This window comes from Cupressus sempervirens, chromosome 4 (genome assembly GCF_028749045.1).
Source record: "Cupressus sempervirens isolate cs-2001-9-10 chromosome 4, ASM2874904v1, whole genome shotgun sequence".
Taxonomy (NCBI): Eukaryota; Viridiplantae; Streptophyta; class Pinopsida; order Cupressales; family Cupressaceae; genus Cupressus; species Cupressus sempervirens.
This window is the reverse complement of record NC_143121.1, coordinates 904059178-904086344: the sequence shown is the minus strand read 5'-3', so window position 1 is coordinate 904086344 and position 27167 is coordinate 904059178. Positions and strand designations below refer to the sequence as shown.

General features: G+C 39.2%; 1 protein-coding gene across 1 annotated transcript in view; it reads right to left on the bottom strand.

The window, feature by feature from the left end:
* LOC149564305 (Rhodanese/Cell cycle control phosphatase superfamily protein) overlaps positions 1-27167 on the bottom strand; it is a 228981-nt gene that overhangs the window by 87788 nt on the left and 114026 nt on the right. The window contains exon 3 of the mRNA XM_089827364.1: positions 2535-2685. Coding sequence (XP_089683490.1) covers positions 2535-2685 — 151 coding nt within the window. The remainder of the gene's footprint in view (positions 1-2534; positions 2686-27167) is intronic.

Below are 27167 nucleotides of genomic sequence, written 5' to 3'. Positions count from 1 at the left end.
ATCATGTAAACCCATTGAATAGTTCGATGTGAACTCCCCAAGTAAAGCTTAAGGGGGGTGTTAGGAATTAACCTTTACCATAAACATTATTTTATTTTACTTAGCTACTTGTAGGAATATTTCTAAGGAATCCCTATAAGTGTTTTTTTGTATTTGGATTCAAACAAATGTGAGAATGACTCTTTCATTATTCCTAACATGTGCAATATTTGAGTTTAGGAGTAGATTCCTCGTTATCGGGATCTTTACACTTTCCACACACATGGGATGATAGGTAGCATGCATAGACTGGGAAATTATATTTGCAATTCATCTCTCATCTCTATTTATCTGAAGCACTTCTCTCATTCTTTTCATGAAGTATTTAATGTGCTCTCTCTCTCTCTCTCTCTCTCTCTCTCTCTCTCTCTCTCTCTCTCTCTCTATATATATATATATATATATACACACACACATACACACACACACACACACACACACACACACACACATATATATATTCTTATGCTTTATGCCATCTATTGGAAGTCTATTGGAAAAGTTAGATACTGAGACGGGGAAATCAGGATCTATAAAACTTTTACCCTTTGAAACAAATATCAAATCTGATAGCTTCACCTCTAATCCTTCTCACAACAATATCATAAATCACATAAACATTTAATGCAATGATGTATTAGACCTAACTACTAATCACATCCATAAACATGAAAGTAGATGATCAACAAATAACACAAAGATTTTGGTTACCCAGAAACCCTCCAAGGTGAAGGTAAAATTGGGGTGGGGATGACACCCACAAATCTTCACCACTGCAGCAATAAAGTTCATCTGTTAGGGCTACAATTTTGATCACTTCTGATGATCCACCCTATGAGGGGTCTGCCTTGTTAAGAGCTTACAAGACTTGTTCAATCTACCTTGATTAAAGGATTTAAATTTACAACTAAGTAAGCACTTTGTTAGGAGATTTACAAAGGTCTGTTAGGACCACTCTGTTAAAAGATTTACCCTGATTCACTTTGCAAAAAAATGTATAAGTACTTGATCCTTCAGTTTGCACATAATATGCAGATTACGGATCTCCTCTTTCCAACACTGATCCTTTCACTGATCTGATCTAACTTTATTCTGCACTTCACTACATCCAAACTTCGCTTCTCTCACAAACACATAAAAATAGGATTTGGATTCTCTTTTATAACCAACTGTAGAAGTTTTTAGGTCAAGATCAATGATCCAGATCCTTCACTTTTGCTGCTTATACTTTCCATTTTTCTGATTGGCTATTCACTATGCATAGGGATTAATGATCTTCAACAAAACACAAAATCAACTCCGTGATTTACTCCTTGATCATTAAATCATGCATACAAGTTGGCTAAAATGGTTTACCTCAATGTTTGTGCATTTGAAAGGAAAATAAAATGTTGGCATTCCTACGCAGAAGAAGCAAAAGGGAAATAAGGGTACTAAGAGGGGCAGCATGAGTGTGGAATAGAGGCTAACAAAAAACCATTTGCAGAGAATGTTCGTAGACTCCAAAAGAAACCCTTTGAACATCTCCACAAGAAAGGAGAGACCAAGTAAACAGGAGATAACCCAGATTAAAAGGATTACTGATTCATTCTGGGCATTGAGTAACCCATTCGGTAATTTTTGTCTCTCATGAGATTAGGCTCTTTTCAGCCCATTGTAAGCCTAAAAGGTAGATTTAGATAAATTAATGAAGGTAGAATTATTTTTCTTCTGCTTGCCATGTGTATTCATAGCTATGTGTTGTATGTGACTGCTAGGTTTAGGTTGCCTTTCATTAGACCTCCTTGGCTAGACTGCATCACTTACCATCTGTGTCAAATTAGTAAAGAACTTGATAAAACATGCAAAAACGATTTTAATTTGAAAAAAGTGCATAGAGGTACAAACAGCCCCACTGCTAATTCAATCTTCGATAGATCATTATTACTCTGATCTGCAATTTAAATTTTCAAAATGCATACATTGAATATCTTCCAATCCTTTGGATTACAAACATTAGGGCTGCAAATGTATTCACCTTGTGCATAACTATCATTATATATCAGGTTTAATAATAAAAGATACAAACAACTAAGGCGAAGGAATACTCAAATTCAGACATAACAAAATATTCTTCTGAATTCTATAGATATTTCTTAGGATAATATTTATCAATGTAAAATAAGCCATCACACGACAATGAATATTATATTACTCAACATATTAAAAAGAAAAAAAGCAATAAAATTTGAGAGAAAGACTAGCATTAAGTATCTATGAACATGTCATTAGTTGATATTTATAGAAGCTTCTTGACAGGTGTCCTAAATTGAATTGCAATTATGGTTCTTTGCTCCCATTACTGACACTGTGGCATTATTTATATCCATTCAATTGTCACTCAATCATGCTTCCCTATTACTTATTATTTGTTGCTGCACAAAAATCCTAGAACTGCAGAAAAGAATTTAAAAAAACTATGGAATGTGATTGAAAATTCCAAATGCCACACTGACCTCAGGCCTTCCTGACAGACCAATAATAGTTTAGTATTTGCTGGAAACTGCTGCTGTATGAAGGGGACAAAATCAGAATTGGGTTTAGTGAATGGCAGTCCATAAAAGAGTCCAGCAAAGTTATTGTGCATTGTGCGTCTAAAAATTGTACCTGCAGTTAACATTCTTTGGTGAGAACTAAAGAAAACTTATAACTTATAATGCAGAACTCCTCTGATGGTAAAAGTAAGCTAATATAACAATTCTCCCTTGTAAGCATGCTCAGTTTTTCATGAACCTTAAAGCACAAACTTCAAAATGCTGGTTGCATTGTTCTTTTATACCCATTTATAATCTATACATAATTAAGCCTGATTAGACCACATTCAGAAATATACTGACTGATGAAATAATGTACAATTATGTGATAGCTGCGAGATGGATCTTACCTATGATAATCAACTCTACATTTTCTGATCCTATGGATGTCCTCTGTTCCTTTATTTGAGATCCTCAAGTTGCTGCCTTGTGTCATCTATGTTCTTCTCTGCTCTTGGTGTATTCACAGATTCGTTTTCATATCTTTTATAGGCTTCAGTGTATTTCCTTATACCTGACCGTTCATAGCATTTCCAGTTTCACATGTTTGAGACATTGTGCTCTGCTGGCATCGTCTCTCCTCCATCGTATTTTGATCTCATCCTTCTTTATTAGACTCTATGCAAAATATAACATGGCATCTTCACTGCTGGCATCAACTCATCATTGCTACCAGTTTTGTATAGCGACTTGTGGATTAACCATGAAGTTTATGATGTCATCGGTTTCATATCTTCATCGTTTCACATTCTCATTGATACCATTTTGTATGCACCGCTTCATTTATGAGGAGACTGTTCATTTTTGTAACAGCTCCTTTATGGTCTTTGGTTGTCCATTCGTATATCTGCAATAATTGCAAGATTAATCTGTTCTGTCATTTTTGTATTATGGAGACTTATGAGAAATTCGAAAAAATTCTGAAGCAAGATACATCATTGTATCGTGTCCATTTTCGACTTGATGTAGGAGCAGCTATATTGTGGTCTATCGAAGTCCTGTATATGTGTAGCGGAGTTGTTTTTAAGATTACTATTTGTGTGTATCATGATTCTTAGTAGCGATAATTTGTTATGTATGATTACCTCTGATCCTTGAATAATTATTGAGTATTGAAGACATAAAAGGAGGCAGAGGTTTTGTAATCAGTTTTACAATTCTAATAGAGAAGGGTTTTTCTCAGGATAACTACTTGTGTTATCTGTTTGTTTTGAATTGTGATTTTCATTATTATTGCTTCATTATACTTCTGGTTCGAACAACTTAACATGGTATCAAAGTGGGTCAAAGGAAATGATCCAAAACCAGAAGCATTAAACTATACTTTTTCTATTTGCTCTACTTTCAGTTCATTGTTTGCAACTATCGACAATGGTAAATGGTTTGATGGTTGAAAATAGATTAGATGGTTCTTCAAACTTCTCTCCATGGAAGTTTGGGATTCTGGTTGCACTGAAAGAGAATGATCTTCTTGACTGCATGAATTCTGAAGTTCAAGAACCTTTTGATGACACTGGGAAAGTTCAATGGAAAAAGAACAAGGTTACCTTGTTCATTCTCACTAGAGTATCTTCACTGAAAGGATCTATGCCCTTCTTTGCCACATCTGAAACAATTACCACGAAAACCACCTCTAGAATAAGAATTACCTCTTCTTCGATAAGAACTAGTACCTTGTAATGTTTTGTTGTTTAGCTACCCATCTGGAACAGATCCATATAAGTATAAACCTAACGAATGTCGGGGTCAACTTGCCCTATTACACACGGGACGAGGCCTGGAAGAGGCCAAACGATAGCTGCTAGGAGGCTGGCAAATTGATGGTCATACAGTAAGGTTGCTGGTCGCATGGTGGAGAGAATGGATAGACAATTAAGCCGTACAATAGTCCGTAAAGGAAGTAGCAAAGTGGTAAGACCATGGGGGGTGTCAAGAGACCGTACGGTTGATGTTGGTGGCTGTATGGTAGTCTTGGGACACAATGGATGAAGTTGTACATTACATGTGTGAAGGTCGTACAATATATGTGTGGAGGTTGTACAATGGGTTGGGAGGCAGTACGACTTAGCTTGGAGGCCATATAGTTGTGTAATGGTAGTTGCACTAAGTGTTGTGAGTAGCGAATGGGGTACGAAAGAAAGAATTAGTACAGATCTGCACTTTAAACTATTAATCTCGAATTCATCAAATAATGCCAAACACGAATGGAGATTTGAACACAAACAACCTTCAATTAATATCTGCCAAAAGATGGTACTCCGATTTGCCAGATTCGAGCGAAGTATTACAGGCGACAGAATAGGGTGAGGGTTGAATCCCACCGAAACTGGACAAGCCAAGTAGGGAAGATCTTTCACTTCTGAAATGGTGAATAATAGAGAATCCCAACAAGAATTCACAGTACAAAGAAATAATCAAAATTGCCTACCTACGACTGTCTACAAGTCGTGCTTAAATACCCGTCGAGAAAACTTTCCAAGGGTGTACAAAGATAGCCGATGGCTACACCTACCTATGGAAACAAAACTAAAATGGGTCCAAGATATTTTAAATCAATCAGCCCATTAACAAAGATTTAATTAAAAATCTATTTTATGACGGGGATATTAGAGTCCTCCCGTCCCAAATTTTGCTTGTCCTCAAGCAAACACAATGCCGGATGTTGTAGAATGTGCTCGCCTTCCCAGGTTGCATTGTCCAACAGCAAGGTTTTGCAATGTACAAAATATTCCTTCACCGTTCAGTTCCACAAGGTATTCTCACATACTTCAATAATCTCGGCTGGTTACAATATAAGCTTTCCTTCTTCATTGAGTGGTGGAAGGTCTAAAGCTACTGTGACATTTTGTCCCACGGCTTTCTTCAAGCAAGAAATATGAAAAATGTTATGAATACGGCTCCCCTTCAGAAGTTTCAGCTCGTAGGCGACTTCACCGATGTAACAGACTACATGATAAGGGCCATAAAATCATGGCTTCAGTTTTTCTTTTCCCTTCTCCTTCAAAGAGGATTGTCGGTATGCCTAGAGCCTAAGATATACCAAGTCTCCTACTTCGAAACTCCTCTCAATTCGGTGTTTGTCGGCGTACATCTCTTGTTGATTCTATGCCCGTTGTAAGTGTTCCTTCACGCATCTTAGGATGTCCTATCCCTCCTGAAGCCAATCCCTCAGCCTTGGTGCACGACTATCACCCAAAACTGTGTTGATAAAGGAAAGGGGTTCGTATCTGTATAGAGCTTTGAATGGTGTCATCCCGATGGACATGTGGTACATGGTATTGTAACAATATTCCCCTAGGTGTATCCATTTGACTTACGCCCATTGTTGTGCCAAAACGTAGCTCTGAAAGTAACCTTCGAGCCACTTGTTCACAATCTCGGTTTGTCCGTCTGTCTGAGGGTGGTAACTAGTACTTGGGGACAATTTTGTCCCTGCCAACTGAAACAGTTTTGTCCAAAAGATACTGATCAATTGCCCATCCCGATCACTGACAATGTTTCGGGGTAACCCGTGCGGATGAAAGATTTCTCTAAAAAAAAGATCGGCAACTTGTGCGGCCTAAAAATTTGAGGGAATGGTGAAAAAATGTGCGTACTTTGTCAGTCTATCAACCACCACGAAGATACAGTCCTTTCCGTTCACCTTGGGAAGTCCAGTTATGAAATCCATCGAGATACTTTCCCACTTTTGTTCTAGAATTGGCAAAGGTTGCAGTAACTCGGCAAGTAGAGTATGTTCGGATTTGTTCTGCTGGCAGATCGCACACTCTCTTACATACTACAATACGTCTCCTTTAAAACCTTTCCATGCAAAACTCTCCCTGAGACATCTATAAGTTTTGAGGAAGCCCGGGTGTCCAGCCAAGGGTGAGTTGTGTACCTCCTTCAAGATTTTTTGCTTCAATTTGAATTCTGACACTAAATATATTCAATTGTTATAATAAATGATGTCATCCACCACTTTATACCAATCACCCTGGGTGTTTCCATATTAGCTCACAGGAAAATGTGTTTTTGGAATATTCTACCAACAAATGTGCTTTCCAATCAGCTGAAATCTGGGTCGGTAAACAGATGGCAGGTTTCTTGGAGAAAGCACCTGTAACCACATTGTTCTTTCCTTTCACATATTCAATGTCAAAATCGAAAGCTTGAACGTTGCTTACTCATTTTTGTTGCCTCTCATTCAAGTCCCGTTCCTCCAAAAAATATCTCAAACTATTGTGATCGGTACAAACGACAAACTTGGCACCCACTAAATATTGTCGGAACTTGGTCAATGCATGTACAGTGGCCAACATCTTTGTCATAAATAGAATATAAGCATTCTGTTTGTGTAAGCTTCCTGCTCTCATAGGCTATGGGGTATCTATCTTGCATCAATAATGAGCCAATGCCTTCTCTGAAAGCGTCACACTCCAGAATGAACAGTAGAGTGAAATCAGATAATGCAAGTATGGGACAAGTGCTCATTGCCTCTTTCAGCTTACCAAAAGTGAGTTGCGTCTTTTCATTCCACTAGAAAGAACCCTTTCCCGTCAGATCCATTAAGGGTGCGTTGAGCTGAGAGAATCCTTTAACGAAACTCTGGTAATAACTGCACAGTCCGAAAAATCCTCACAATTCTGTGAGTGATTTTGGGAGAGGCCAATCAAGGATAGCTTGAATCTTCTCCTAATGAACTTAAACTCCATATTTACTGACAACATGCCCGAGGTACAATATCTCTGTCATACCGAATTCACACTTGGATCACTTAGCGAACAAGGATTGATCCTTCATGATCCTTAGGACTTCATCTAGATGCTTCATGTGCTTTTCCCATGTCTTGCTATAAATAAGAATATCATAAAAAAATACCAGTAAGTACTTACACAATTGTTTGTTGAAGATGCAATTCATGCATGATTGGAATGTAGCCAGTGCATTCGTTTATCCGAATGGCATGACTAGGAACTCAGAATGCCTGTAGTGATAACAAAAGGCCGCCTTTTCCACATCTTCTTCCCTCATGTGGATCTGATGGTATCTGGAACGGAGATCTATTTTTGAAAAATAGACTACGCCATGTAATTCATCCAGCAACTCATCTATCCTTGGAATGGGATATCTATTTTTTATTTTTTTTTGTTCAATGCACGGTAGTCCACACACATGCCTGTCATTTTTTATCAATACCACTGATGACACGAAAGGGCTAAAACTGGGATGGATCCATCCTTTCTCTAGCAGTTCCTAAATTGTCTTTTCAATCTCATCTTTGAATTTCTTGGGATGGTGGTAGGGTGTGGTTATGACCGACTTGGCTTCTGCTTCCAACTCGATAGTATGTTCAAACCCTCGATGAGGCGGAATGCCAGGAGGAATGTCTATAAAAAATTTATCATGATCACTCAAGATATTCTGGAGATCATCCTGGGGAGGTGTCTGTTGCCCTTTTATAGGTTTTGCCGAAGCAAAACAGTGTGCAGCCCAGGCAACGTCATCACACCAAAAAATTGCCTCCATCCAATGTGTAGAAACTTCCTTCGGACCCTCATTTGCCATTCTGCAGAGAACAACCTTCTTTCCATCTACAACAAAAGTGAAGTCCATCCATTTGAAGCTCTAAGTGTATTCATCAAGTGCCTCCATCTACTGTATGCCCAGAATAACCTCCATATCATCAAGGTCCACTATGAAGAAATCCTCGATCATCGTGTGATTCGCCATTGTGATACTTAGCTGAGGAACAAGGTGTGTGCAGGGCAGAAGAGTCCCTCTGGCAACCTTGATCTGGAATCCTGCGTGCATCTCCATAGGTAGACCTCTTCGCTTCACCAGAGATGAGTTTATGAAATTTAGAGTAGCCCCGCTATAGAGCATCACCATAACCCTTTGTCCTCGAAGGGTTCCCCATACATGAAACACCATGCACCTTGGGCTACTGGCTAGAGCGATAGTTCCGTCGTGCCGTACCAACGCTGCAAGTCTTTTGATACGATTTAAACTAACCATTTTTGTGTCCTCATGGGGTTGGTTGTCTTCGGAGGGTATATCTTCTTGTTCATCCTCATCATCGAACATGACATCAATGTAATGGATTTTTCCTTTTCCGAAGCATTTGTGCCCAGGTTCCCATGGTCCCTTGCAGTTGAAACAAAGGTTTCTGCCTTTGGAGCTCCTGTCTGGTAGCTTCGTCCAACAATGACTTTTTTGGTGGAGGTTTTTTAACTTTGTCCCTTGGAAACACCAATGGTTTGGAATGTGAGTAACTTCGTGAGGATGATACCGATGATGATGTCATACTCCTTGCCTTCTTAATGGCCTCTGACAGGGTGGTAGGATTGAACCCTTTTACCCAACCCTTTAGTGGTTCTGTCAGTCCGTCCATGAAAAGCACTATCCGTCTTCTTTCAAAAATGTCCGTGACCAAAACAAAGAGTTTTTGAAATTCCACAATGTACTGGTCAACCGATCTAGTTTACCTCAACTATGCGAAATCTTTGAAATTGAGTTCTGGATCTTTACCGTCAATTCGCTCTATCAATCTATCAGTGAATTCCACATAGGTATTTATTTGATCATGCCCCAGTGTGATGGTGTCGTGATGCCACCATTCATGTGCAACTCCCTCCAAGTGTAATGCCACAAATTTAATTGCTTCTTCTGGCATAGGATTAAGCTAGAAGTAAGTATCAGCCTTCATTACACACGCTTGCACAGATATGGATTCCGAATCCATCACATGGAGACAAATTTACTTTACTCAACTTCCTTCTAAGATCATCATTAAAATATCCTTGTTTTCCGCCTCTCGAATATCTTATTCTCAAATCTACGTAATCTTTGTAGGATATATCTTCCTCCAAATTTACATTCTTCCAATCTTCTCTCAGTTGTTCTTGCATTTCTTCAAAGCTCAGTTGCTTCTCTTTGTGTGGTGCCTTCGTCTGTGGGGTAAAAGACGGCATGGAAGGTCAAGAGTGTATTCGATGAGGGTTTGCTTTACCTAACACTATGTCCACGTTGTGACCATTTGGTTCACCAGATATGTTATTGTCTGCCAACTTCTTGAGAGTTTCTTCCATGAGACACTAAGTATCATTGATCTATGCCTGATTTCTTGCAAGTTCTCTTAGTAGTGCCACGAGATCGGCAGTTGTGGGTTCCGATTCTGCAGCCATTCTATCAACGAAATGGATTCTTCTTCTTTTCCGGCTATACACTCTCAGTCACTGTCCACAGGCTGGCAGGATCGAAGCTCTAATACCACTGTAATGTTCCGTTGTTCGGCTACCCCTTTCGAACAAATCCGTACAAGTATAAACCTCACGAATGTTGGGGTCAACTTTCCCTATTGCACATGGGAGGAGGCCTAAAGAGGTCATACAGAATGAGGTCATCAGTAGCTGCTAGGTCGAAGCTGGAAAATTGATGGTCATACGATAAGGTTGTTGGCCGTATGGTGGAGAGAATGGATAGACAGTTAGGTCGTACAGTAGTCTGTACAGGAAGAGCAAAGTGGTAAGACCGTGGGGGATGTCAAGAGACCGTACGGTTGATCTTGGTGGCCATACAGTAGTCTTGGGACACAATGGATGAAGTTGTATGATATATGTGTGAAGGTTGTACAGTATATGTGTGAAGGACGCACGGTGGGTTGGGAAGCAATACGACTTAGCTTGGAGGTTGTACGCTTTTGTAATGGTAGTTGCATGAAGTGTTGTGAGTAGCGAATGGGGTATGGAAGAAAGAGTGACTATAGATCTGCACTTTAAACTATTAATCCCAAATTCATCAAATAATGCCAAACAAGAATGGAGATTTGAACACAAACAACCTTCAATTAATATCTGCCACAAGATGGTGCTCCAATTTGCCAGATCCAAGCGAAGTATTACAGGCGACGGAATAGGGTGAGAGTTGAATCCCACGGAAATCAGACAAGCCAAGTAGGGAAGATCTTTCACTTCCGAAATAGCGAACAAAAAACAGTCCCAACAGGAATTTGCAGTACAAAGAAGTAATCCAAATTGCCTACCTACGACTACCTACAAGCCATGCTTAAATACCCGTCAAGAAAACTTTTCGAGGTTGTACAAAGATAGCCAACAACTATACCTACCTATGGAAACAAAACTAAAATGGGTCCGAGATAGTTTAAATCAATCGGCCCATTAACAAAGATTTGATTAAAAATCTATTTTATGATGGGGATATTACATACCTCCTCAATGAGAATTACCACCTTTCCACTCGGTCTTTCCTTTGTCATCACTTTTCCATTCAAATTTGCCCTTATCTTGCACAAAATTGTCAGATCTACCACCTTCTCCATAAAATCTACCTCTGCCTCTCTGGAATCTACCACGTCTACCCCTTTGTCTTTGTTCATGCTTTGTCAAGATTTCCTCAGCTCTCAAGGCATATTTGTATGCTTCTTCCACACGTTCCAATTTCACAAAACTTATCTTGAATTCCAGATCTCAACCCATTGAGATAACTTGCAACTTTCTCAACCTCATCATCCACATATCCATATCTAATGTCCAATCTATAGAATTCCTCAATATACTCCTTCACATTCATGTTCTTTAGTCTCAAAATTTGCATCTTTCTCAACAAGCTAACTTGGTAATCAGCAAGAAGGAACTTCTTCTGCACCTTGTTCATGATTTTCAGCCAAGCCCTAGTCTTCTCTTTTCCTCTCCTTTGTCTATCAGTTTGCAAATGCTCCCACCATAGTGAGGCATGACCTTTCAACCTAGTGACTGCAATTTTCACCTTCCTATTATTAGGAGTGTTTTCAAACTCAAAGAACTTCTCCATATCAGAGATCCAATCTAACACAACATTGGTGTCCAATTTTCCATTACAAGGAACAACTTTACAGCAGGCTTTGAATGTACCCTAGACAATACTCTCAACAATCTTTCCTCATCTTGATTTTCTTCGAGTATTGGATTAGGGTTTGGAGCTATTGCTTCATCATCACTCACATCATCAAGATGTGCTCCTCTCCTCTGCACTATCTCCACAACATCTAATCTGGCTGCAATTCGTCTCAACATGTCCATAATAGCAGTGTCAACATTTTCTCTGCCTCAAACCATCTTTACAAACAAGTTCGTGCAAGATCGTAACCCTCTACAACCTATTGGTTAAATCCGTAGATCTGGGACCCTATAACCAAATTCAACTTAGGGTTCTACACGATCTAACCACCACAAGGACGAGCCTAAAGCTCTGATCCCACCTGGTGCAAGGAGGGAATTGAAAAGCTAGGGCCAAAGGCACACCTAACTATCCAACCACCTTGTTGAGTAAACACAACGGAAGCAAACACACAGAGAACAACACAAGGGAGAGAGAACAAAACACTTTTATTGATTCATCAAGTTATCAACATACATGCCCAACTGTAAGGCCTTTTGGGTTATGGCCAGATACAAAATACAACTTCAAGATCTACAATCCAGCTTCAAATTCACAATTTCAAAAACATTTGCTCTAACTCTCTAAGTTCTTCCCCTAAACTAAACCAAATACCTCTACTTATACTTGCCAAAATGGCTTACAAAAGATTTTAGATTATTACATAATAGAAAGGTAGACCTCAAAATGGTTTGCACTCATCCCAAGAAATGATCCAATCATTAAATTCACAATCCAAATAAAATACATAAGTTTGCTCAAACTAAGAACCAATCATAGACAAACTCGGTTATAGAAGGAACCGCACATCAACAAATATCAAGTTCACTCGGCCAACATTGGATAGCACGGCCAACACTAGACAACTCAGCAGTAACTGGAACTCGGCAGTAACCGGCACTCAGGAATAACTAGCAAAATGAACAAAAATGAGCAGGATTACAAAGCAACCCAAGATGCTCCTACATCACTGGTACTCTCCCCTCTTGGGGTTTTCGAGTTCTGAACTCTCTGTCCTTGTTCTGATATAGCAAGGCACCCTATTCTCCTTAAAGTGTTCTCAAAGAGATCCACCACATCCCATTCAACTTCTTTTTCTTCATCTCCTTCCTCTAAGTACACAAATGCATCTGATGGTGGGGGGTTTCTCTCCTCGCTATCGTCCTCCTACCTCCATGAGATGCTCTAGAAGGGTAATTCTCATGTACTGTCCTCCCAATCTTGATGGGTAGTTGATGTTTACATGTTTTGACTCTAGTTAACCGGATCGAAGGAATTTTTGACCCCTGTTGCAATTGTTTTCGCCTTAATAGTTTCTCTTGAGTTAGGAGTGATCTCAGTAGGGCAATTTCTACTTCCTTCGCAGTTCATGTTTCCTCCTTTGTACACCTATCCTTGTTCAGCAGGAGGGGCATTAGTTTTTGGAATTACCGGGAGTATGACATCTACTAGTGTCATGGGGTTCCTCTTCCCTCTAGTTCCTCTCTCTGTACCATTGTAGTATCTGTGTAATGTCCCCATTGTTGCCAGCATCGGAGTTTTAGGGATTAGCCTATTATTGTGATTCTTATAGGCTAATTATTGTGGATAGGGGGTCTTCTGAGACAGTGGCTTGGCGTGGGAGGATCATGTCTTCTCCATAATTTAGTAAGCTACAGATTGGTCTTTGTTTGGCTCAGATTGGACTTCGTTTGGGCTTAGTTTTGTGTACTTACTATTTGTGGTAAGTTGGGTGTCGATTGAAATGGACCCTTTCTATTTTTGGAAAGTGCATTTGGTCACATGGAGAAATAATAGGTATAACTACTATTTCAAATGACATTTAAATGATGAATTATTTGCGAGTTACTATATTTTTAGTGACCAAATTATTATTAATTTATTAAATGGCTAATTATAAAGTTATAATTTAACTTTATAATTTCACTTGAGAGTTGAGTTATCATTGGAAAGAACCATTTATTAATTAGTTAAGCCAAGTAAAGTGAACGAATCTAATGGAAGCTTCTAATTAATGTTGTGTGGAGAAGCTTCTTGAGTGAAATTACATTTTGGCAACAAAAGGGCATTTGGAGGTTATAAATACAAGCCTATTTGTTGAGAAAAGCACTCTTGAATATTTATTTGCTTTTATTTGATTTGTGGCTTTCCTGATTTCTGATTATCTGTGCCCTTTTTGAAGTATAAGGGTTTGAATTTGGATGTCTTCCACTGCTGAAGTATAGTGGTTTGATTTGAGGGTTTGATTATAGATATTCCTCTTACTGTATCTACTGTGGTTGAGGGGCACCTTTTTCTGAGAAATTTGGAATCAGAGTTATGTATTGAATATACTACTGAGCAAGTGCCTAAGTTCTCCTATTGTTAGGCATTGATCATTTATATTTTTGGGGAGAAATAAATCTGCAATTGAAGCACTACATTTCCAGCTCTGGCATCACAATTAGTTGGGGTTCTAGGCAGCATTCCAAGCCCTATCGGGTGACTGAAAATTGTTATAGTTGGGCAGTTATTACTGATTAATATCAGGGCCTTTCTTGACGTGACATTCAGCCTTGCTGTGGAACTGGAAACGGGTCAGGCATCCGTAATTAATGTCCATATTTGACTGTTGGAGATACTGGCTGCTATAACGCCATGTTTGGGTGAATGGTGGAATCCTGCATTCAATCCAAAGCATGGTCTGACACTGCAAATTGGGGAACTATTTGTCATCAATCAGGTTTCTTCAACCATTGTTTGCAAATTTGTCTATCATTGCAGTATAAGTTTGTGGCTAATGAATTAGAAATCTCTTAAACACATTGCAGCAGTAATTTGAGATGACCCTTGCTAATCAATACTGATATTATACTAGGGAATTTTGTTAAATACTTTAACTAAATAAGCAAATCTGTGCTATTTGGATTGAAGTCTAACTCCGTTACACATGGAAAAATAATTTTATAATCACGGCAATTGCATGTAATAAGCAGTCTGTAACGTTTTCTTCGTTCATCAATATATGTAACACTGACATTACATTAGCAAAAACATATAATAAACATTTGGAACTTGGACAGATATAAGTGCCAGTCTTGCATGGAGTCGACAGCAGATATTGAATCCGGCAATGTCCAGTTCCTGTCGCGGAATTTAACAGACGTATTTCATGATGTGTAGCTCGCTGTTGAGAATGTCCAGACCCGCACAAATGCCCTCAATCACCCGTCGATATTAACCCCGACTATGGTCATGGTTGCCGTCTTGCACATTATAATGGCTTGAGTCTTAAATCGCGTGGCAGATTATTTCCTGTCTGGCCCGAAACTCGCCAATAATCCTTTGCAAGGAACAACTTAGGCACCCGCCGATCTTCGACCCTCCAAATTAACCCGCGGACCTGCGACTTGGATAATCATGAGACGCCGGAAATCAGTTGGCCCGCACTCATTTGTTAGCAGAAGAAGTCTGTTTGTAATTCCGTCTATGGACTGTAATTCCACCCCTCTGACTTGAGACGTGTATCAGACTCTTGTCTGATTCTAATCGATATTCTGGCTTCCACTACGAATTTTCTCCAATCTTGCAATAACTTGAAAGATGGCGATTTATTCTTCTAAGTCAAGAATCTCCCACTTGGCCTTAGGCCACAGATTTTCGCCCTGTTGAAGTGACTGCAATGTCACTGTCAAATTGCAATAATTCGGATGATATTTCACATCCTCAAAATTGCTTACCCATGGAAGTTTTCGTTTCCAAGGATAATTAGAGAATTTGTAGACCAAATGACTACAAATTGCTCCAACCGAAATAAAGTCGAATCCACAAAACCGCTTGTCCAATGGGTGCCTCTTGTCCTCTATTTATTCACTTTTTTAAGAAGTCACTGGAAGCTTCTAGAATCGTCTTTTATAATATCTTATTATAATGCACTTTTATTATCAAATAACTTTATAAAACAAATTAAATAACTTTATTAAATTAAAAGTGCAATCTTAATTCATCATTAGAACATGTAGGCCCCATTTACTGGATGTAGCAAAATGCAATCTTCTGGCGAGATGACTCTCTCTCCAAAATCATTTGCCTACGAGAGTCGATGATAGGCAAATCTACTATAGGAATTGTGTCGCTAAAAAGGGGACATGACATAATTTATGAAAATCTTCAAATTGCAATATATTCAGTTTGGCATTTAGCAATGGTTATTTTTAGTATACCATTTGCTTCATCGCTACATTGGAGTTGCATTCAGTTGATATGCAAATACAATTTAGGAGTTGAAATAAGTGGAGGAAATAAATTTGTAAGATCTTAATTCTAGAATTATTTGAAATCTATTAATTTGTCATATCCCCAAATTTTAATGTAATAATTTAATTTAATTAATTAATTAACTGGTCCCAGAATTTAAATAATATGACAAAAGGACCTTTAATTAGTTGGTTTAATTAATTAATATGGGGCCCAAGTTAATAATATTTGTATTTGTGGTTCCAATTGATTTAGTAATCGCAGACTTATTTTTATTTTAATTGTTTCCATAGGTGTTGTCGTCAACTATCTTTGTAAACCCTCAGGAGTTCCTCTGAAGGGTATTTAAGCACGACATGTAGGTAGTAATAGGTATGTGATTTGGTTTATTCTTCTTTGTACTGCGAATTCCCGTTGGGATTCTCTGTTATTCACCATTTTGGAAGTGAAAGATCTTCCCTACTTAGCGCTCTATGGTTTCGGTGGATTCAACCTCACCCTATTTCGTCTTTGTATTACTTGCTCGGATCTAGCAAGTTTGCGCACATCTTTGTTTACAAATACATATATCTATATATCTGTGATTGGATTTCAATATTTGTACTAGCATTAATTGGCGTTTTTGGCAAATACATTCACTTGTTCTAGTATCTCCGAGTAGACTCCCCCATGGCCCTCTACGATTCTCGTACACGTCCGTACATCTTCCAAACTCCACTATATGGATTTCCCTTTCAAACCGTATGGTCATCCCAACCATTACTGTATGGATCCCTGTCTCAACTGTACAGCCTCTAATCCCCTGCTACCGTACGGCTTCAACTACCACTATACAATCTCCTCCACTCCACCTAACCTATTCAACTCTACAGTATGGCCTCAACACTACCATACGACCTTTCATATTGTGCACTGAGACTCCGTACGGCTCCCCCATCATGCATCTAAAGAATACTTGATAGGCTAGGGAAGTGGAACATTACAGTGGCATCAAAGCTGGTGATTCTGCCAGCCTGTTGGGAGAATGGAGAGCTTTGACTTGGATTGCACTATGGCTCAATTTCAAGCTGATTGGAGGGCACATTTGTTAGTCGAATACTCCAAGAATACGTTTGCGTGCCAACTATTGGATGGTCAAGTGCAAGATGACAGATACAAGGTGGTTGGTGAAATCATTTACCACAAAGACAAAATCTACTTGGTACCTGAGTCTAAGATGAAGGAAATGATTCTAGAAGAAGGTACTTGCACAATTATCATTCAACCAATGCTCATCGATCAACTTGATGGAAATTTGGGTTCTACCAGCACCCCTCCGAATAGGCAAGCTCTACCGATAGTTGTTCAGCCTCCTGGTGATGTGGATTCAATTGAGGATTATTTGCAGGAGCGGTCTTTACAGTTAGCTGATTATGAAGTCTATTCCCTAGTAGCAATCATGATGGATTACACAAATGAATTTCAATTTTGGGATCTTGGTAACTCGAGACGGGACAATATTTATATCAAAGTGGCACAACGGCTGCTTAACAATAGTGCGGTGCAAGGAAGGTTTGATGACAATTCACTCATTTTGCCTGTGTGTTTGGTTTGGGATCCTAGTCACTTAGGACATGACAATATTTATATTAGAATGGCGCAACAAAAGTTTGATGGAAATGTGGTGTTGCAGAGGATTGATGTCATTTCACTTGTCTCACTTGCACGTTTGATTTGGCACCCTAGAGCTGTTGACATTTTGTCTGATGACGGGTTGCTTGAGGGCAAGCAATCTTTGCAAAGTGAGAATTTTTCATGTCCCCAAATTTTAATGTAATAATTTAATTTAATTATTTTTTAATCGGTCCCAAAACTTAAATTACATAACAAAAGGACTTTTAATTGGTTACTTTAATTAATTAATATGGGGCCCAAGTTAATAATATTTGTATTTGTGATTCCGATTGATTTAATATATCTCGGACCTATTTTTATTTAATTATTTCCATAGGTGTTGCCATCGGCTATCTTTGTAAACCCTCGGGAGTTCTTTCGAAGGGTATTTAAACATGGCATGTAGGTAGTAGTAGGTATGCGATTGGTTTTTTCTTCTTTGTATTGCAAATTCCCGTTGGGATTCTCTGTTGTTCACCATTTTGGAAGTGAAAGATCTTCCCTACTTGGCTCTCTATGATTTCGGTGGATTCAACCTCACCCTATTCCATCTTCGTATTACTTGCTCGGATCTGGCAAGTCCGCGCACCATCTTTGTTTACAAATACATATATATTTATGTGATTGGATTTCAATATTTGTACTGGCATTAATTGGCGTTTCTGGCGAATACATTCACTTGTTCTAGTATCTCCGAGTAGACTCCGCAACGGCCCTCTAGAATTCTTGTACACGTCCATACATCTTTTAAACTCCACCGTATGGATTGCCCTTTCAGATTGTACGGTCATCCTAGCCATTACCATACGGCTCCCTGTCTCAACTATACGGCCTCTCATCCCTTGCTACCACACAGCTTCAACTACCACCGTACGGTCTCCTCCACTCTATTAACCTGCTCAACTCTACCATACGGTCTCAACACTATCGTACAACCTTTCATATCATGCACCGAGACTCCATACGGCTCCCCTATCATGTATCTAAAGAATACTTGATAGGCTAGGGAAGCAGAACATTACATACTTGGCCTAATTAGTTGGAGCATGCATTCACATATATCAGTATTGTGCTTAATTTCTTGAAGAATTCATAAATTCAGTAATGTGAGCCAGTAGGGTTCATTACAATGGTATCAAAGGGGCGATTTCCTACCAGCCTGTAGGAATTGGGCTCAGTTTGATTGGTGCTTTTTTTTGGAGATCGGTTTTCAAGGTTATGGATGGTGACAGGAGGTTTGTTATTCATTATACTTGCAAAGGGCGTACTTCTTTGCCTAGGGATGGAGAATCTGAGATACGGGGTATTGTGGAATAGTTGGATGTGCTACTAAATGAGCTGAATCAAAATCACAAATGGATAACCCAACTGATTTCAAAATCGAGATTTGAGCAAAGCATGATATCCCTTTTTCGAAGAGTGAAATGTGATGATATAGTTGTAGCTACAGATGTGTGGGACATTTCTTATAAGACACCACATGAGTTGGGCACAGTTGTGGTGGAATGTGATGAGAATTTATGTCAAGTTGAGTCAAATGATACAGTTGTTGGCATGAGTTCCTAGAATCATGTATTTGATGGCGATGCAGCAATAGTGGGAGTAGGACCATGCGAGGATAGTGTCATATCAGCAACCACTTCTATGTTGGTTGACCCATCTAGCAATGAGTTTAACAGTATGCATGTCATGGTTGTAGATGTGTTCCCCGATCATAGTACATATGTCAATGATGATGAGGTGAGTGGTGTCGACGCAAAGTCATGTTATAGTTCAGATCAGCACAGTGGTGAGGTACACTTCGTGGACAATCCTATATTTGACATGGATGCAGCATTGTATTATGACAATGCAATTTTTGAGGTTGATGTTGATCACTCACCTAAGTGGAGTTGGACTCAATTTTCACAATCTACAGATTCAATTTATTTTTTGTTGTGGCAGTTGGTGATGTTCCTGTGACAGCATATTTTGATGTGGCTACACCTATTGTTGATACAATTGGCATGAGTGCATATGGTTCTCTTGTAGCTACATCTTTTTCAAGGATTGTTGGTGATGATCAGAATTCCAGTCCAATATATATTATGTGGGTGGATACAAGGAAGAAGAGGATGCATAGATCTTCTATGGAATTGCCTGGACATTCTAACTTCTACATCATCAACAAAAGTTTTAGGTGCTATGTTGCAGGACATGTGGTTGGTCCTGATGATGTTGGTTTGCAATTGGTTCAGTGTCGACAAGGATGTCACACACTTCTTCATTTGGGATCCAGGTGGAGGTTGGAGTTCACTGCGTTGCCAAATTTCTTGAGGACAAGCAATCTCAGGGAGGAGGATTGTAATGTTCCCATTTTTGCTAGCATCAGAGTTTCAAGGATTAGCCTATTATTGTGATCCCCGTAGGCTAATTGTTGTAGATAGGGGGTCTTTAGAGGCAGTGGCTTGGCGTGGGAGGATCTTGTCTTCTCCATAATTTAGTAAGCTATAGGTTGGTCTTCGTTCAGCTCAGATTGGACTTCATTTGGGCTTAGTTTTGTGTAATTACTATTTGTGGTAAGTTGGGTGTTGATTGAGATGGACCCTTTCTAGTTTTGAAAAGTGCATTTGGTCACATGGAAAAATAATAGGTATAACTCCTATTTCAAATGACATATTTAAATGATGAGTATTTTGGGAGTTATTATATTTTTAGTGGCCAAATTATTATTAATTTATTAAATGGCTTATTATGAAGTTGTAATTTAACTTTATAATTTCACTTAAGTTGAGAGTTGAGTTATCATTGGAAAGAGTAATTTATTAATTAGTTAAGACAAATCAGGTGAAAGAATCTAATGAAAGCTTCTAATTAATATTGTGTGTTGAAGCTTCTTGAGTGAAGTTACATTTTGGCAACAAAAGGGCATTTGGAGGTTATAAATACAACCCATTTGTTGAGAAAAGCACTCTTGAATATTTATTTGCTTTTGTTACCTTTGTGGCTTTCCTGAGTTCTAATTATCTATGCCCTTGCTGAAGTACAAGGGTTTGAATTTGACCATCTTCCACTGCTGAAGTATAGTGGTTTGATTTGAGGGTTTGAATATAGAGATTCCTCTTGCTGTATCTACTGTGGTTAAGGGGCACTTGTGTTATGAGGAATTTGGAATCAGAGTTATGTATCGAATTTACTGTTGAGCAAGCACCTAAGTTCTCATATTGTTAGACGTTGATCATTTCTGTTCTGGGGGAGAAATAAATCTGCAATTGAAGCACTACATCTCCAGCTCTGGCATCACAGTTAGCTGGGGTTCTAGGCGGCACTCCAAGCCCTGTCGAGTGACTGAAAATTGTTACAGTTGGGCAGTTCTTATAGATTAATTTCGGGGCCTTTCTTGACATGACATTCAGCCTTGCTGTGGAACTGGAAACGGGTCAAGCATCCGTAATTAATGTCCCTGTTTGACTGTTGGAGATACTGGCTGCTGCAACGCCATGTTTGGGTGAATGGTGGAATCCTGTGTTCAGTCCAAAGCATGGTCTAACACTGCAAATTCGGGAACTGTTTGTCATCAATCAGGTTTCTTCAACCATTGTTTGCAAATTTTTCTATCATTGTAGTATAAGTTGGTGGCTAATGAATTAGAAATCTCTTAAACACATTGAAGCAGTAATTTGTGAAAATTTTCAAATTGCAATATATTCAGTTTGGCATTTAGTTGTGGTTATTTTCAGTATCTCATTTGCTTCATCACTAAATTGGAGTTGCATTCAGTTGATTTGCAAATACAAATTAGGAGTTGAAATAAGTGGAGGAAATAAATTTGTAAGATCTTAATTCTAGAATAATTTGAAATCTATTAACTGGCCTAATTAGTTGGAGCACTCATTAACATATATCAGTATTGTGCTTAATTTCTTGAAGAATTCATAAATTCAGTAGTGTGAGCCAGTTGGGTTCATTACAATCAATTGTCTATAGTGCTCTCTTTCTACTGCTTCTCAATGTCTTTTGACTTCCACCATTGTGCATACAAGTAACCGTGGAAGGCTTCCCAGAAGATCATACACTGCATCATTCACCTTGAGTTTGGCAAGTACCGTACAAGTAGGGAGAGCCCTATACTCTTACCTCTCACCGTATGTACTCGTCTACCACTACATCCCATGCTTGAATGAGGTCTTGTATCAATTGATCTTCTTGGGTTACTTCTTCCTTGACGTCACTATCGGTTATCAGTACTTGTTGAATGAAGGTATGACCCATTATGCCTCCATCCTTCCACTCGTCACCGTTCTAACCTTCAAGTTCGAAGTTAAGGCAATGGCATCAAAATGTTAGATGCCTAATTGCAAGTGTATTCAACTAGTACAATATAAGTACAACCATTCACAATAATACCAGACAATGATCTCATAACCATGAACACATATAACACTGAACACAATCTGCAAGGAATGGCAGAATGATAAAGCTTTTCATAGCATATTCTCAAATTCATCCCAAACATTTGATAGTTTGCTTCCTTCGAACAAATGTACATATAGACCTAGTGGCTGGTTAATGTTCACCAACTGTCCCAAACTGACACCTTTTGGAAACAACTATTAGTATTATTTTATCCCCTTAACTAACAATTACTACTACAGCATAATACCTCGTACAAGTACCTTTGGTCTATTTAGTAAGAACATTTCATGTAAAAGGGTGAAAATAATAAATTTGACAGTAAATTTGACAAACAAACAATTTGGAACAAAGGGAGTTTGAGATATTGTCTTTGTCTAGCGAGGCTTGATGATATATATTCCAGTTTTTTGCATAATCTTTTTTGTTATATCAATTCCTTCCAAATGCCTCATGCATCAATCTTATAGGACTGTTATATCTTCCATCTTTACAAGCCTCCAACAAAGACAGACGATTAATTTGATTCGCAAGCAATTCATGCAACAAATGAACCAAGAAGAATCACACACAATGCTCAAACATCAAATTTTGTTGGGAAGTATTATGCAAGCAAGTCATTCGCACAAAATACTTTTCATTCTATCACAGATGACAACAATTCTAACATTCCCACTACTTCTATATCTGGTCCATTAATTTGTCAGGAGTGATCCATCTTTTCTCCCAATCTAGAATATAAACAAATGAAATAATAATCAATATCCACCAATTTATAAAGGATTAGGGTGTGTCAGCCGACTGGATGGTCCTGGCGGTGTTTCTGTAGCCGACGGATTGACTTTCGTCGGTGTTTTATATTTTGTAGCCGACGGGTAAATAGTTTGTAGCGGATATAATGATTGTGGCCGATGGACTCCTTCGGGAAGGTTTGGCGGATAGTATTTATATCCCGTCTAGGATCATTGTAAATCATCTTTTATCATGGATATTATGAAGCGTAATGTATGTTTGCCATATGCGAATATAATTCTGCTATTCTGTTCTATTGTCTGTATGCGTTGATTTCTTTACCAGTACGGTAAACATTTGCCGCCGTTGCCGTATGAATCTGGAAGGTGGGAGGAATGAAGATTAATGCCAAATCAGCTTAACAAGGATCGGAATAAGGCCAAGGGCAAAGATGGAATCCGTACTGTACAAGAACATTTAATTCTGGCACAGTAGATAGACCGTCGACGGAGATTCCAGAGGATTGCTGACGGAAACATGAGTGCGGAGGCATTGTTGGAGGAGGCTCGACAACGGGCGGAATTGGTGGAAGAAGCATGGGAGGACTTTTTGAATTTCTGTTCACCGAGAGAAGAGAATCTAGACGGAAGAGCATCGACTGGCACGGCTCGAAGTGCCGATGGAGCAAGAGCGTGGAGTGAACTCTTCGTCTGAGATATACTTTCGGAGGGACTTCAGAAAACCCTTCTTCACCAAGGTTCACAGCAATTGAGTCCGTCGGTGTGGGATACCAGTCCGCCAGTGTAGAAGTGCAGTCCGCCGGTGTGGGAGACCAGTCCGCCGAAGTGCAGTCTGCCGGTGTGGGAGTGCATTCCGCCAGTGTCGCAGGACCGACCAACGCTTGTTTACAGACACCAATCGTAATGGCGTTACCAAAGGAGAAATTGCTGAAGTTTGATGGCGATGGTACGACCGATCCCATTCGGCACTATAAAACATGTGAAACGATCTGGAGGGTAAATGGCATAACTGATGAAGACGACTGGATGAGACAATTTCCGGCAACCCTACGGGGCGTGGCAATTGACTAGTTTACTAATACAGACCCGCAGACGCTGGACAATTGGAATAACATTAAAAAAGAGTTTCTGGCCGAATTTCAACTGTTGCGGGACGATAATGAAATTGTAGCAGAGATCTTCAATACCAAGCAAGGAAAGAACAAAACTGTCCGCATTTACGCCAAGAAATTAAAAGATCTGATAAACAAAATGGAGAATAAGCTGTGGATGGACTTCAGAAAAGGTGGTTCGTGGAAGGTCTTCGCCCTAACCTGTGGAAGAAAATGAAAATTGTGCCGCCATCGTCATACACGGAAGCCTATAACAGAGCATTGAATCTCGAAAGTGAGCACAAGATAAAGAAGAAGAAGAAGACTAGTTCCTCTGATTCTGATGACGACGAGCCTTCCGGCGAAGATAGCAGTGACGATGAAGGCAGTAGCAAGAAGGTCCGCGCCCTACAGAAGGATATGATCTGCATGATGAAGGAATTTAAAAACATGCAAAAGGAGCCAAAAGGCAGTGAGTTGTGGTGCACGGACTGTAAGACTGACGGTCATCCTAAAGGATCGTGTCCAAAGAACCAATTCTGCGACATTTGTCAAATCATGGGTCATTTGACAAAGGAATGCCCCTTTAACATGAAGACCAGAGGATTTCCGCAGGTACTTCTTACACAGGAGGCTTCCTCGTCGGGTAGTAGCGGAAACACGAATACCGTCAGTGCTACATCCGGAGGATACAAGAATAACCGGCGTGGATAGAACAATAACAACAATAACAATAACAATACGAGCAGAAGCCGGATCCGGTATGATGCAAATGGACGGCCGATTCTTCAATGCCACGCATGTAACTTGTGGGAGCATTTTGCGCGGGAGTGTCCAACGGCGAATACACCTCAACTATTGTGCCAATGGTGCGGACCCGATGATCACGACGACTCAAAGTGTCCAAAATCCGGAGTGAACTTGATCACTGTCAGGGCGGATGAGGAAGAAGTTCTGGCAATTACGCGGCAACAAGCAAAAGAATACCCGAACCCCGCCGAAGAAAAGAGGAAATTTGCGGAAACACGAGTGGAGGTTGGAAAAGTATCCCAAGCAGCAACACCTCCGGACACCGTCGGCACTTCAGCGAGGAATTCCGCAGAACAAAACATAGTACGGCAAATTTTGCAAATGGAGGTGTGAGTAAAGGTAAATGATTTGCTCCTCACCATGCCTCAACTTCGATCTGCTCTTTAAAATATTGCAGGAGAATCAAGTCAAGGGAAGGAAAAGTCACCGAGAGAACCAAGTCGAGGGAAGGAAAAGGAAATTGTTGTAAGAGGAGAAGGTTAGATGTTGCTGGCGCTAACATTCGGACGGCACCCTGCAATCGTCGAGATGGGGATCCTTGGACATGTTCTTCTAGACACAATAGTTGACGGAGGGTCCGGCGTAAACGTATTTTCGGAAGAAACCTGGAGGAAACTTGGACAGCTGACATTGTGGCCTCCGAGATTTCAGCTACTGTAATGTCCCTTTTTTAGCATTCATAGCATGATGTCATCGTTAGCCTATTTCCCCATGGTCCCGTAGGCTAACCAAGACATTAAAGGGACTTAGAGGCCATTTGGCCTACATAGTTTCAGTTGCAGGTCTTTCTGAGGGGTTTTGAGGCAACTTTGGGCATACTTACTATTTATAGTAAGTCATCTTGGGCATGGGCAGACATCCAGTGGCAACGGTATGTCGATGGTAATTGTTTAAAATCGACAAGAAGATTTGTTTATCATTGATAAGATTTGTTATGCATTGATAAAACTATTTTATAAAGTTAAATTTAAATATTTAACTTTATTAATGCATAGACTATAGTTTGTGGAAAATATTTAAATTAAAAGAGTCCCCCTTATTTTATAACACATTGGAGACATAAGTTACATAAAGGGAGTTATGTTATATCCCACATTGAGAAAATGAAGGATGGAGCCCTTGTGAGAACACTATAAAAGAAATGGAAAAGCTTCTTTTAAGTATGCTTGGAAATATCAAAGAACTTGGAAAATTTTCTGGAGATTATGTCTTAATAGTTTGAAGGACGAAATCCCTTCAAGCTGGAAATCTTGACGCCATTGAAAGATATGGTCTTGAGATTTAACATGGTAGCAATCCAAAAAAGCAGATACGAAAAAGCAGTTCGAAAAAGTGGAACCGAAAAAGCAGGCTGAAAAAGCAGTCCGAAAAAGCGGAACCGAAAAAGCAGGATGAAAAAGTAGTCCGTAAAAGCAGTTCAAAAAGCCGATCCGAAAAAGCAGTTCAAAAAATCAAATCGGAAAAGCAAAGCAGAAGGGGCAGCATTGAAAGAAATTATTACAGCCATCTACAACCAGGTTCCCTTGTTAGTATTGTTTTTTAGGGTATTATAAGTTTCAGCTGTAAGTGTGCATTATACCAGCATTATCATTTTGTTATCCATGTAAATGCCAAAAGTCTTGGCCATATTTCATGAGCATTGTATTTGAAATTTCATTGCAATTAAGAAGATAATAGTTGCTGGTGTCATTTAAGCAATTCAATATCATTATTTATCAACTAGTTAGTTTGCATACCAACTGTTTGTAAAAATGTCAGTTGGCTGTAGCTATTCATTTCTCATGCTTAGATCATATATATGCACTGGATATTGTCAAAATTAGTAGCACACTCATGTTAGGTCATTGTGTAGTCCATTTGGAGTCTTCTAGCACAAGATTCTTATTGATGCAAATTGAAGAAAGAGTCATTTAAAGCCAGCTAAAATACTATATCAGTCATACATCCCTTGCATGTGAATTGTTTGATGAAATTCTTTAAGCTTTCATCAGCATTTTTTGAGAGCAGATTTGAGGAGGGCCATTACAATGGTATCAAAGCGGTTTCTTGCCAGCCTGATTGGGTTATTTCAGATTGAATTCAATTATCAGTATGGCTTTAACAGGAGACAAGGATTTGGAAGAAAGAATGCACAATGTAAAGAAGAAATTAGATTGTCCATTTCAGCAAATAGAGGACCTTCTAAGAACTTTGAAGGAGATGGAAACTTATTTAGGTAAGTTTGATCAATCAAGACCCGATGCTATGCAAACAGCTTTATCTCCAGCATTTGGTTCATTGGTTAAGCCCCGATTATTGAGACATCATGATGAGGTAATAAGACTTATAGCTCTTTCTTGCATTAGTGAAATCATGAGGATAATAGCTGGCCTTGATTCTTATGACGATCAGATTATGAAAAAGGTACTTCATGCCATGGTAAAAAGCTTTGAAAAGTTGGACAACATTCGGGACCCTTATTACACAAAGAGGGCAAGATTACTTGAAGTATTTGCAAGGTGTAGATTTGAAAATATTATGCTGGCAATTGGTTGTATTAGTGACATTCGCAGGATGTTTAATACATTTTGGAATATTATGGACAAGTTTCATCCCAACAAAGTATTGGCATCGATGCACTCCATCATGTTCACAATCTTGTTTGAGGGGGAGGATGAAATTTCTAAACTTTTGGCAGAAGACTTATGGTGTGTTTGGACAAAAGA